The 12,862-nt window shown below is 39.0% G+C and overlaps 1 protein-coding gene across 1 annotated transcript; it reads right to left on the bottom strand.

Moving 5' to 3' along the window:
* Nucleotides 1-1,532: 1,532 nt before the first annotated feature.
* Nucleotides 1,533-12,606, bottom strand: LOC135738315 (adenylate cyclase type 8). Its single transcript, XM_065256305.2, has 19 exons — nt 12,487-12,606; nt 9,154-10,137; nt 8,434-8,583; nt 7,456-7,586; nt 7,257-7,368; nt 7,046-7,173; nt 6,780-6,938; nt 6,401-6,581; nt 6,137-6,322; nt 5,913-6,013; nt 5,618-5,822; nt 5,419-5,517; nt 4,720-4,892; nt 4,559-4,640; nt 4,256-4,414; nt 3,333-3,479; nt 3,147-3,239; nt 2,916-3,033; nt 1,533-2,170 (listed from the first exon to the last, which is right to left on the bottom strand). The coding sequence occupies exons 2-19, from the start codon at nt 10,042-10,044 to the stop codon at nt 1,752-1,754; spliced, it is 3,534 nt and encodes a 1,177-aa protein (XP_065112377.1). The 5' UTR covers nt 10,045-10,137; nt 12,487-12,606; the 3' UTR covers nt 1,533-1,751.
* Nucleotides 12,607-12,862: the final 256 nt, after the last annotated feature.

Here is a 12,862-nt window from a genome sequence, read left to right as displayed (position 1 = left end):
ACACTTACTGTTACTACTTTGTTGTAGTACTTAGTGTCAAGAAGAACATTTTTTGAAAGTCTTGGTCTTGATTGTCTTTGGTCTCAGAAGGGCTTTTCACATTGGAAATAGTTACCCTGGGTTATTCTTAACCCATGATTTTTTGATGTTCTTGGTCTTGTCTCATTCTTGATTGTCTTTGGTCTCTGTCTTGTCTTGGTGATCCCTCAATGTCTCGGCCTTGTCTTGGTCTCGACACCCTATGGTCTTGACTACAACACTGGTTACTGCTGGAAAATCACTGGGTTCAGTGGGAGCAGCCATGCCGTGGACAACTTTTTTTTAAAGGGGTCATATGAGATTTTTTTAAAGATGTAAAATAAGTCTTTGGTGTCCCCAGAGTGCTTATGTGAACTTTTAGCTCGAAATACCCCACAGATAATTTACTATAGCATGTTAGTTTATTTGTGTATTTTGTTGTGCAAATGGTCCACTTTATGGGAAGCAAAGGATTAGAAAGAAAACACACTCAGTTTAGACCTTTACATACGCAAGCACATGTACATACGCACATACACACACAACTATATGAATGTTTTGTTTTAATTTCTATTTTAACCTTTAATAATGGTTTTTATGCTGCCATAGTGTGGATGAGAAAGAATCCTCTAAAAATAAAATGTAAACCGAGTTTGTAGCCCAATTATCTGAAAATGGCTGTATTGAGGTAAACTATTAACCTTCATAGAAGAAGGCCTATTAAAGGGATAGTTTGGCCAAAAATGATATTTAACTCACCCTAAGATTGACTCACCCTCAAGCTGTCCGAGTTGCTTCAGACAAACACATTTTCGGATATTTTAGTAAATGTTTTAGATATTTCAGTTGATTAAATGTGAAGTAAAGGGGTTCACGACCTTCAAGTCCCAAAAAAAGTGCGTCCATCCTTCACAAAATAAATCCAAACGGCTCCAGGATGATAAACAAAGGTCTTCTGAGGCTAATCCGTGCGGTGTTGTTGTAGAAATATCCATATTTAAAACTTTATTAACGTAAATAACTACATTCCGGTAGCGCCGCTATCTTAGACTCCTCTGTATTCAGGAGAGAGTATTAGTGTACGCACCTTTCAGTGACGTATGACAAATTCGGAGGGCGGGGCACAGAGCAGCAGCTGAGTAGCCTCCGTAGGCTGCGTAAGCTCTCATCCTGAATGCGGACGTGACAAGATGGCGGCGCTACCGTTAATAAAGTTTTAAATATGGATATTTCTACAACAACACCGCGCGGATTACCCTCAGAAGGCCCTTGTTTATCATCGTTTGGATTTATCATCGTTTGGATTTATTTTTTGAAGGATGGACGCACTTTTTTTGGACTTGAAGGTTGTGAACCCCGTAACTTCACATTTAATCAACTGAAAGATCTAAAACATTTTCTAAAATATCCGAAAATGTGTTTGTCTGAAAAACGATGGACATATGCAACTCAGACAGCTTGGGGGTGAGTAAATCATGGGTTTAATATCATTTTTGACCGAACTATCCCTTTAAAGCATTAAAAAACAAATATAAAAGAACCTTATTTACATGTGGCAAGTTATAGTTTTATTAGAAGAAAAAATAAGTTCCCAAAATAAGTCCTTTTATTTGTTTTCTATTGACCATAAGAATCTATAAAGACATCATTTGAATGATCTTTGAGGTATCGTTTCCAAAATGAAGGCAGTTTTGACATGTCAGCAGATTGTCCATCATATTATTATTGATATTTCACATCATTACTTCATTATTGCTTGGCAAGGTGAAACATCCATTGGCGCCTCTTTGTTTCTCTCTATGATTGGCTTGCACAAGGCTGAAGACGACGGCCGCCAGGGTGGTCCTTCCGTGGTGCCCGTTCTTTTCTCGGACAGTTTCATTGTTGGTCATCTCACGCCTTTTGGTGCGGATGAAGTACGTCCGGATACGTCCCTGTCGCTCACTGACCCCTTTTATAAATATCTCACCACGCATCTCAAACACAAAGCCCCAGTCTGCCAGAATATTACGTGTGGCCTCCGGAACCTGGATCCTTCCACTGACCCCAGTACTGTCCATACGACTCGCCAGATTTACTGTCATGCCCCAGATATCATACTGGGGTTTGGTGGCCCCTATGACACCTGCAACAACAGGACCATGGGCAATTCCTACAAGATATAATAACAAAGAGATGTTAAAAAATGAAATGACTTTATAAACATTTGATAGTTTGCAATGATATGATCGTAAGTAAAATGATACGAATATATGTTTTTATTTTTATATTCCCTTTAATATTCCAAAATGAAAATAAAGTCTGTTCAATTATTTTACTGTAGGTCATGTTTTATTCAACTTTTTATTAATTTTGATTTCAGATATTCATGAAATTAATTTATAAATTTCTTGAGCTAAACCCATTTTAACCTTTATATATCAACATATATATTTTTAAATGTATTTTATCAACAAATAAATGTCAAATTTTACAACCCGTACAGCAAAAAAAAAAAATTTTCCTTTATAAACTATATAAACGTTTAAAAAGTATGTATAAAATGTAAAATTGTATAAATTATATTTTTGCAGTTAAAATATATTTAATTTTAACAGTTTCAAACATGTTATGTTTACAGGTTTGTAACCTACAAAATTTTTTTCTTTCAATGTGACGTAAATATAAATGCTTTAAAAAGTATTTATTTTTAAAATATATTAAAAATATTCAAAAAAATATATATTGGTGAAAAATAAATATTTGTAAACATATTTCAATATATATTTCAGCAAATTTATTTTCTTGTCATTTTTTTTGTATATTTTGAAATATAAATTATATTTAAAACAAATATTTTATTTTTCCATATGAGTAAGTATACAACTTTTTTGTGTTAAAATAAATACTATGTTTACCGACACGGAGCTGGAAATGGTTTAAGTAGTGTTTGTTGATCTCTCTCAGGGTCTCCTGCATGGCCAGAGCGAACAGAACCAACTCACTGAGATGATGCCAGTCATTTCCAAAATGAGACTAAAGAGATCAGAAAATTTAAATTATGACACACATGACATTTGACACATATGGAGTCATCAAATTAATCTGAGAGGTGGACATTACTTTAAAATATTATTAGCATGGTTTACCTGTTTATTGGGTGACAGACCAGATGCAGCCATGTAGCAACTGCCAATGGTTTTGATTTTCTCAATGTCCATAAAATATGTCTCCTCCAACAGCTTTTTGTCATAGAGAACCAGAAACAATAAATATTTTGTGAGACAAACTGAGAGAGAGACAAATGGACAACCTTTCATAACAAACAAGACCACCTCATCAAAGCCAGCAATGATCTCGTTGAGCAATCTGAGACACTCGACACCCTCACGTTTGATCTCTTTTTGCTCATAGTAGTCATTGAAGCCAGCAATGGAGGCAAACAACACTCCCACCTCATCGTAGGAATGTGAGTACAGCTCCTGAGAAATTACAACATGATACTAGTAAGGAGCAAATCACTGATAATATTGTCATAAAGTCGGGAACGGGAATGCTACCTCAACCTGCTATGGACATTAATGACACCTTATGGCTTGCACTATTACTTAAGTGACTTATTGTTTTTCCCTGACGGAGAATAAACTGGCAAATCTCATTAACTTAATGTTGAAAGAAGTTCAAAGCCTTAAAGGGGACATATCATGAAAATCTGTCTTTTTCCATGTTTTAGTGCTATAATTGGGTCCCCAGTGCTTCTATCAACCAAGAAAATGTGAAAAAGAACAACTCAGTAACTTAGTTTTGGTAAACCATTCTCTGCAAGCATGTGAAAAAATAAGTAGACTAATTGAAATTTGACTCCTCTTGTGATGTCAGAAGGGGATAATACTGCCCCTTAATCTGCACTATCCAACCACGGCACTGCCATTTAGTGCAGAGATCAGCTCATTTGCATTTAAAAGGACACACCCACATTACTCACACCTAAGTGGCTATTTCAATATGTTATAATAAATTATTTATACGGTATTTTGAGCTAAAACTTCACATGCATACTCTGGAGACATCAAAGATTTATTTGACATCTTAAAAAAGTCTTGTGAAATGTCCCCTTTAAGATATTACATCCAAAACGACCTCTTACAAACCAAACTTACATCCAAGCCCTTTTCTTATCTGAAAATATTCCAATTAAATCTAGAGTTTATAATGTGATGTCATCAGTGATGTCATCTCTGGCGTATATGTGACGTACCTCGTCGTTTCTGTTCCTCTCCAGGAAGTGACGAGCGACGTGCGCGGGCAGGATGTTATGCAGTAGGCACTCATTGTGTTCCCTCAGCTCTCTCATCTCCTGAACTTCCTGCTGAGCCTGCAGACGCCACAGGAAGTCCAGCCGTGCTGTAGCTTCCCACTGAGCCCAAATGGTAGAATAAGGAAAAATACCAAATCTTTATTCCAAGGCATTTTCCAAGTATTCCCAATCCCTGATGCATGCTGATATGTTGTTGCTTCAGAGCAATATCTAAACAAAACTACCTGTATAAGTAATACATACCCGTCGGCCATTGTAAAACACAGCAATGACAAACATCGCCATCAACAGAATTGAGACTCCTTTTCTTCTTAGGTACTGAGGCCTGTGAGAATACACACAATATACGTGTGTAGTGGTCTTGTCCAACTAGAGCATGTGAAAAATTTGGTATAGACACTCACCTGCTTAACTGTTCCTGCCCTGTTTGATTTCCATAGAGCGTGTGGAAAGACACTTCGATAAAGTATGCATAGACGGCCACCACCAGCAAAAGAATAGTCAACTTCAACATAGAGCTCATCCTCAGGAATACAGCACAGGTCACCATCGAAACCACACCACTCAGGATGAAGAACTGTATGCATATACATTAGTAAAATATATCAAGTAGGTGGCGTATTTTGAGCCTTCGACCACCGTCTCTTGACATAAACATTATCACCACCAAGCTTCTGACAGCTCTTTCAAACTTTATTAAACACATTTTAAAACATGTTCCCTGAAAAGGAAATACTTTGGGGATGAATCAGTTTTATGCATCAGAATCAGAATTTGTGCATGTTGTGTTGTTTTTGAGATCTTTATGCGTAATAATGTTTAAATTCCCCCGACAAAGTCTGTAGTCCCATGTAGCAACTTTGGGTGTGTTTTATATTGTAGAATATAACTTGAAAATATTTAGGGCTAATGTTAACCCAAGATGTCATTTAAGGAGTTTAACCAAAACCCCATTCACAAAAAACCCTGTGCCTTTGGGACGATGGAATGGAAAGTGCTAAAATGCTAACTTCCGGGTTTTGCCTACAAAACTACATCATCCCTACATCTATCATTTGAGCTATAGGAACACTTCATTTGTGGTTTTTAAACAGAAGTCATACCTCTGGGTAGGGGCACACAGATAGTGGCCTTTTGCTGGTCTGATGTTCCTCTGTGTCGTTCATGCTTATTGCCCCTGTCTCAGTAAAACTGCACCATATCTGTGTAAGAAGATGAATGATTGAAATGGACAGAAAAGCCACCATCTCCCTATAGGCAGGTACTGGCCAGAATTTTGCACGATTTTGTTGTCATTCTCACCATATGACAGGGAGCTATTCCAAAGTTCATGGCTATAGCCATGACAGTGAGCAGGTTCCTTATTTTATCGTTTTCATGGATCCAGCAGCAGAATTGCTGAAGGACACAAGGACAACATTTGAACTCTTCAGCCAGGACCATCACCAGCAACACCAGATATCCCAGCAAGAATACACAGAACTGGACTGCTGACCACCAATACAACCTGCAGGCAGAGAATGAAGACAATGAGGACATGGAAAAATGTAATACATATACATTCAGTTGCTAAACATCTAATTGACAGATTTGGTACCTGGGTGCAAGAATGATGGCTTGGAGAGCCAAAAGGAGGACAAACATGATGAAGGAGCAAACCAGATTGGTTTTAAACATCTCATCCCTCACCTGTGAGAACTGAAACAAAGAACAGTTAGGTCTGCTTAGTTTTGTCATGGAAAACATGGAGAGAAAGGGTATAGCCTTATCCCTATGGTAAATCATTAATATCCATGTTACCCAATCTGTCACTTCTTTTACCTTCTCCTCAATGTGCGTATCCTTAAACACCAGCGTGGTTGGAGTGATGTGTTCCTGACGCATGCGCTCACTGCTGCGGAGATCAATAGCATGCTCGATCCGTTTGTTGATCTCCTTGGATGTGGACCTAAGCATTGAGGAATTAGGTAGCTGCGAGTAAGAGGTGTTGCTGAAAGATGCCAAGATCTGTGAGGTGAAAGTTCATCAGACAGTTAGACTCGGATGAAAACTTTTGTCAATGTTTTAGCTAATGCCAAACAAAACCTTTTGTCTGGGTTTTAGAGGTTCTGCTTTCACTTGATCTAGGTCCTCCTCTTTGTGGCAGATAAGGAATGTTTCAATGTTGTGTTTTCGAAGAAACTCGTTGCGATCATATCCACGCCCGTCCTCTGTTTGGTAGATTCCACCCAGGCAGTCCAGAGTAGCACGTGAAATGTGGATGCGTCTGTTGACAAAGTAAACAGAAAAGGAAAGGTCTACACAAGAAGAGTACTTTTAAACTTATATAAAAATTTCCCAGCTGGCTTTGTTGCTGCTAACACAATGCTGTACTGAGCTACAGGAACAATAAACACCATGAAACTGTGATGATTTTCATTTTGATGAATGAATGAATTGTTGATGCCTGGGATTGTTCACTTACCCAGCAATCCCTCCTGCTTCAAGCATGTTGGCAATGCCTACATCCCAGGACCAAACATCAAACTGCCACTTCTGCAGGCCAAGAACACCACAGAGAACCGAACCAGAGTGGATGCCAATTCTCATGTCCATGTCAAAGTTCAGTTGTTGCCTTAAAAATCTAAGAATATACCAATAAAAAGCATTAGTCAATGACTGTATGAATGAATTCCAAGAAACTCTTGTCTCTTGGTAACACGGCGCACAAGGTGTGGCACTGTATTTTACCTCATGGTGCTGATCATGGCTAATCCCATCTCCACACAGCAATGAGCATGCGCCCTCTGAGGTTCAGGAACACCAGACACACAGTAGTAACAGTCCCCTAAGATCTTTATTCTCAAACAGTGATATTCCTAACAAGACATACACTGAGATAAGTTAAAACAAGTCATACTTCAAACTCCTACTGCTTTAGGATTAAAATCTGTAAGATTACCTCGGCTAGCCTGTCAAAACGTCCAAAGAGCTCATTGAGTAAGTGCACTAACTCTTGAGCAGACATGTTCATAGACAACAGCGTAAACCCCTTTATGTCAGCAAAGAGGATACTTGAATGAAAAACAGTGTGAAAAAATTGAATCAGGATCTAATTGAATGTAACTATCACTTAATCATGCCCTGTTAAAGTATAATACCTGACATCTTTGTACTGATGGATGTATATTTTGTGAAATTCCTGTGGATCGAGCTCATCATCCATAGAGCTCATATCAGCAATCATCTCCAAGGCAACAAAGCGAGGCAGGATAGACAGCACCAAACGCTCCTAAAGTGGGAACAAAAGCTGACCTCAGAGACTTCCACAAACCCGAAAAAACACTGTAGATCAGTCTTCTTATTGTCCAAATCACCATCAATGTGTTGTCCTGTGTGCACTAGTATTGAACAGACAGTAGTTGCGCTTCCATAGCAGATTTGAGCAAAACCTTAGCGTTATTTTCTAAACGTCGAATGCTGTTTCCATTAATCAATAAGCAACTGAAAGATTTTTCTCTTCCGATAAGTCATTCCAAACATCATGTTGACTTATGTTGCTAGGTTTGCAAATATCACATCCACCACGCCAGGCATTATTTTTAACCAAAGGAGACGTAAGGGTAATATCAAACATTGAAACCAAGGAAAGCCCTTTATAGGAGCAACAACGTATAGGTGTTTCTTAAAGGTAATACTACATTATTTTAAATCAAAAGATATGTAGGAGTGTTATCCAAACATTATTGGTAAGGAAAGCCTCTTATCCTTGGGAGCGGACACGTTTTGAAGTGTTTCTGGGAGGTATTATCTTTAAATAATAATTATGTGATTTACTTGCATCAGATGACCTGAAAAACATCAAAAAAAGTTTTGCGAAATTGCCTACACCTTTTCCGAATCGCCTAAAAAACCCCACCTCATTGCGAAATTGACGCGTTTCCATTGGCCGTATTTTCAATTTGCAATGTCATTCGCAATGCGCAATTTAAAGGGTAACGGAAACGTAGCTACTGTTATTCAATAGCATTTTTAATCAATGTGTTTCCCAGGGTTCAAACTTACAACTTTCATGCTGTTAACACAGTGCTCTACCAATTTAACTATAGGATCACAAACCAGACTTCAAGTCCTCTTGCCTGTCTCTGGTTTTCAGTTTCCAGCTTCATGCGGCCTTCGATGCAGCGCCGCGTCTCAAGAAAGGCTTGTCTTTGGGAACGATCAGTCAGGTAATGGATAAACAAACCTGCCACATTCATGCATATATATAGTAAAGCCTTGGCCAGAATCTGAAAATAAATACAAACAGGGTAATTGAGGGCCAGCTGAGGTAAATATGTAAGGACAATCATAAAACACTGGTATGAGAGGCATAGAAGCAGGACAATAGATATAACTTTAAGGTACCAATTTTAGGTACCAATATGTCCTAACTGTACTAATGTGCAGCCTTTAGGTACAAAGGTATGCTTTTGTACCTTTATTCTGAGAGTAACAATATTTAGTTAATTGACGACCTAACTTTACATATCATTGGGACTGTGCGATTCATTGTAATTTTTCATTTAAATGGTGACAGTTTTGGTTTTAAGAACATTTAGATTTACAGTACATGAATGTTTTAGAAAGTGTTAGGTTCCCAGACACCAGACAACTTTAACTTTGGGCCGAATCCGCATCGGATCCACGCCAAAGTCAGCAGCTCCAGTGCGGATCCAGTGTGGGTCTGGCCCAGAGTCATCTGCTGTCTGGGTTGATATCCATAAAATCTGAAACCAGCCAAGCATCACTGATCAAACCATCCATCACCATGACATCAGACATTCATCCATCTATCCAGACCTTTCTCATCTATCTACCTTTCTCAGCAGTCCTACTTCACTGAAGTGGCGTACAGTCTCTGCAATGAGGTGTAGTATGGAGGTAAGCGTGCCAAGACCGATAGCCCAGAGCAATGGCAATGGTAGCAGGGTGTATGTGGCAAACAGGGTGAACAGAACATACCAGGATTGGTCTTTCTCCAACCCGTACGCCAATCCACCCAATACCTGAGCAGTCTGTGACAACCAGCTTGCAATGCCAGCATAATGCAACCATCTTGGTGAATGCGAGCGTTTGCAGGTAAGTACCAAAAGGCACAGGGTGGCCGCACAGGCCATGAAAATCCCAGTGAGGCAGCCCAGCAACAGATCCGATTCCCCCGGCGCCAAACCCAGGTACAGCAAAAGCAGGTGCAGTTTGGCAGCTACATCAATGATGTTGGTGACAACTAATGAAGTTCGTCTAGTGTGTGAGGAATGACGTTGGTAAAGTTTCTCAAGGTCTTGGGATTTGAAGGTGTGTCTCAATATTGGCACATACACACCGTGGATGATGTGGCCCCAGTGCACGAAAAAGTCAGCATCGCTGATGTAGTCCGCAGGCGTTTTGGTCTGTGTAAAAGAAGAGCTGCTACGCTCTCCGAAAAAGGAGGGATGGACCCTGGCAACGGAGGAACGCCGTTTGGTCATACCCCGTGATGCTTTGCTGCGTATCTGTTGGTTGATTTCATCGATGTAGGCATCGGTGACATGAATCTTCCGGGCGGGCTCCACGCCGAACTGCTCCCTCAGGCCCCGCTGGCTGATGATGTGTTTGACGGCATTCTGCCACAGCAGCTGTTTCCGTCGCAGGCCAGGCAAATGCGAAGTGGAGATGCAGGCTAACGGTTGCATCTTGAGGATGTCAACTGAGTCGCTGAATGTAACCATGGCAGCCACAGGCTTGTCTTAATACCATTGCCTGTGAGATGGGGGCTTACTGAATCTCCATTCTGGAGAGGGGTTATACAGGGTCATACACATCTAAAAACAGAAAAATAACAAGATTATGTAAGCTTTTACTCTCTAATGCTGCTGTGAAGACACGTTGACGTGCGTCTGGAGGTCTCGCGGCGTGAATGATGTGTGTTTCTGCTTCATTTGCGCGTCTATTTCGGGCGAATGGCACGAATTGAGCATTGCCGCCGCAAACGCGCAACTTGAAAAATTTGAACTTGGGCAGAAAAATGTGGCGCATTAACCAATCAGGAGCTTGTTCTAGTAGTGACGTGAGTACAGGAAGCGAGCGGAGTCGGAGAAGCCCCTCGCATGATGCAAATTTCCGCATGAATGTCTCAATGACTAGAATTTCACGAGCGCTTTCAAATTTTTGTCCACATTTGAAAAACTAGTTGAGCTTGGGTAAGAAAAAGACATATTCAAAGTAGCCTACTGATTATTTTGGTTAAGTAATTGATTAAAGTGCACCTATGGTTGTTTGCTGGGTTGTTTCGACCCATGCTGGGTTGTTTCGACCCATGCTGGGTTGTTTCGACCCAAAATGCTGAGTTGTTTCGACCCAGAATGCTGGGTTGTTTCGACCCAGAATGCTGGGTTGTTTCGACCCAGAATGCTGTCTTATTTTAAACCACTGTTGTCAAATATAAAATTTTCTAGGTTAATTTAATCCAATTGCTGGGTTTGTCCCTTTTTGACCCAATGCTGGGTTGAAAATAAAGCAGCCTTTTTTTTAAAGTGTAATCATTTTGGTCCTAATTCTCTATTCAGTTCCTTTTGTATTTCTGTACTCTGTGTTTACCGGAAACTAATTTACATAAAAAAACACTTTTTTGGCAGGTTTAAAACAAACAAATCTACAGCATTTTTCATTTAAAGCGTAACTAAACCCCTGGTCAGAGCCTGACTCCACCCACTGGCAATATTTGAAAAATGCAAGAAAAGTGGGCAAATCCCAAGGAGATAGAGGGGACGAACTAAGTGTGTGGTGAGATCGTAACAAGGGCGTGGTGATCTTGAACCTGCTTACGTCACAAGTCATTTTTTGGACCCAACATCCAATAGGAAAATTCAACTGCAGTAGCCACCGTTCAACCTGAAGAGGGCAGCACTTAGACGTTTTTACACCATATATTGTAGTATTGAAACACTTTATATCCAAATGTCAAAAAACTTACTAAAATCAACGAACAGCACTAATAAAGCCCCATTCTTACAGATCATTAACTAAAAAAAGTTGGTTTAGGGTTTAGTTACGCTTTAATGAGCTGCTAACTTTAAATAAAACTCTGGCTTGTTGCTGCATTTGTATTACTGATTTTCTATGTCTGTGACAATGCTATGTTCACATACTATGAGATGCATACGGTATTGTTGACACCATTTAAACTTAAACATGTGGTCAACCTGAAAAAAGCTGCCAGATTTAGCCCTGAGCTCCATAATACTGTCAGCCGATATAAACAATCCTTTACCGTGTGTCTCTATCGCACCATACACAACCCACACGTGATCTAAACTTAAAGCAGCTCTCACTAAGAAAGCATTGATCAGTTTACAGTTCACAGTTGTACATAGAAGATGCTAATACCAGTGAGTTATTATGCAATTATTACTGTGTAAAGTATAAATATCTTCTTGCTAACATACTTGTCATCTCTCTAAAACTAAACACTGGAGTATGCAGTTATAATAGCATTTTAATAATAAATAGTAAACTAGCTGAAGATTATAGTAACCTAATTTTTCCTAAAAGGTCAGGATTTAGAATATTCGCAGAAGGATTTGTATTGACTGCTTTATATCAAACATTTCTCATTTACATATTCATATATTAGTCAAGTGTAGGTTATTGTCACTCCAACCATACAACGTGAACACAACAGAACGTAATTGCGTTTTTCCGAGCCCAAGCGCTCAATGTCAAAGGCAAGTACAGGACGACAACAACATAAGGCTACATTCTAAGAAAGGATGTGTCATTTTTTACACATTTTTTGTTATGTTATTTAACACATTATGTGTCATTTTGTGTTAAAATTAATAAAAGTGACAACACAAGTTAAAAGCAAAACCAAATATGTTTTTCTAATAATAACTGAGACGTGTCTATTTTGGGACAACGCATTTAGTGTTGTCCAAAAAACTAACACGGATTGTGTTGTTTTTTACACATCCAAGTGTAGTACGAGCCGTACAATAACATATGGAAGTAATTTGCACCATTAGAAAGACAAAATAACATGTTGAAATGTCCACTAAATATGTAAGTTAACCATATACAAAACAATGTACTTAATACAATATAAGGAATGCACAAACACTAAGTTTTACTAAGTTTCACAAATAAATGTAAAGAAACATTAATCTGCTTACCTGTACAATAATAAACTTCCCAGCACTTCTGTGTACATACTATTTCTTTCTGTAAGCAAAATCCAACTGTTCGTCTTCATCAGGAAGTCTTTTCCTTGATTCTCGGCATATAGATGTATTCTGCAAATGTGTGAAAAAAGAAAGATCCACAACAAACAACTAAGCAATCGAGATTCTGCATTGGCACTAAAATCATTTATTTCAGTAAAGACAAAAAAGCGCATTTTATTGATTCATGGAGCTGAGGTGCAATCAACAGATTGCCAGGCAGAAAGAGAGAAAGAAGCTCAAGTGTCTTAAATAGGATTACTTACACAGCACTGATGTCCCGGCTCCTCAGAGCATCCATCAATGATGTCATATGGTGCGCAGAAGA

This window comes from Paramisgurnus dabryanus, chromosome 12 (assembly GCF_030506205.2).
Source record: "Paramisgurnus dabryanus chromosome 12, PD_genome_1.1, whole genome shotgun sequence".
NCBI classification, from domain to species: Eukaryota; Metazoa; Chordata; class Actinopteri; order Cypriniformes; family Cobitidae; genus Paramisgurnus; species Paramisgurnus dabryanus.
This window is presented reverse-complemented; position numbering and strand designations above follow the sequence as displayed.

What these genes read in the sequence shown, in the direction of transcription:
- LOC135738315 (XM_065256305.2), bottom strand. Translation starts at nt 10,044, where the DNA reads ATGGTTACATTCAGCGACTCAGTTGACATCCTCAAGATGCAACCGTTA. An exon ending in CTGTGTGCCCCTACCCAGAG is followed by an intron (nt 4,893 to 5,418) that starts GTATGACTTCTG and finishes ATATGCATACAG; the next exon opens with TTCTTCATCCTGAGTGGTGT. An exon ending in GTCTGTCACCCAATAAACAG is followed by an intron (nt 3,034 to 3,146) that starts GTAAACCATGCT and finishes TGATCTCTTTAG; the next exon opens with TCTCATTTTGGAAATGACTG.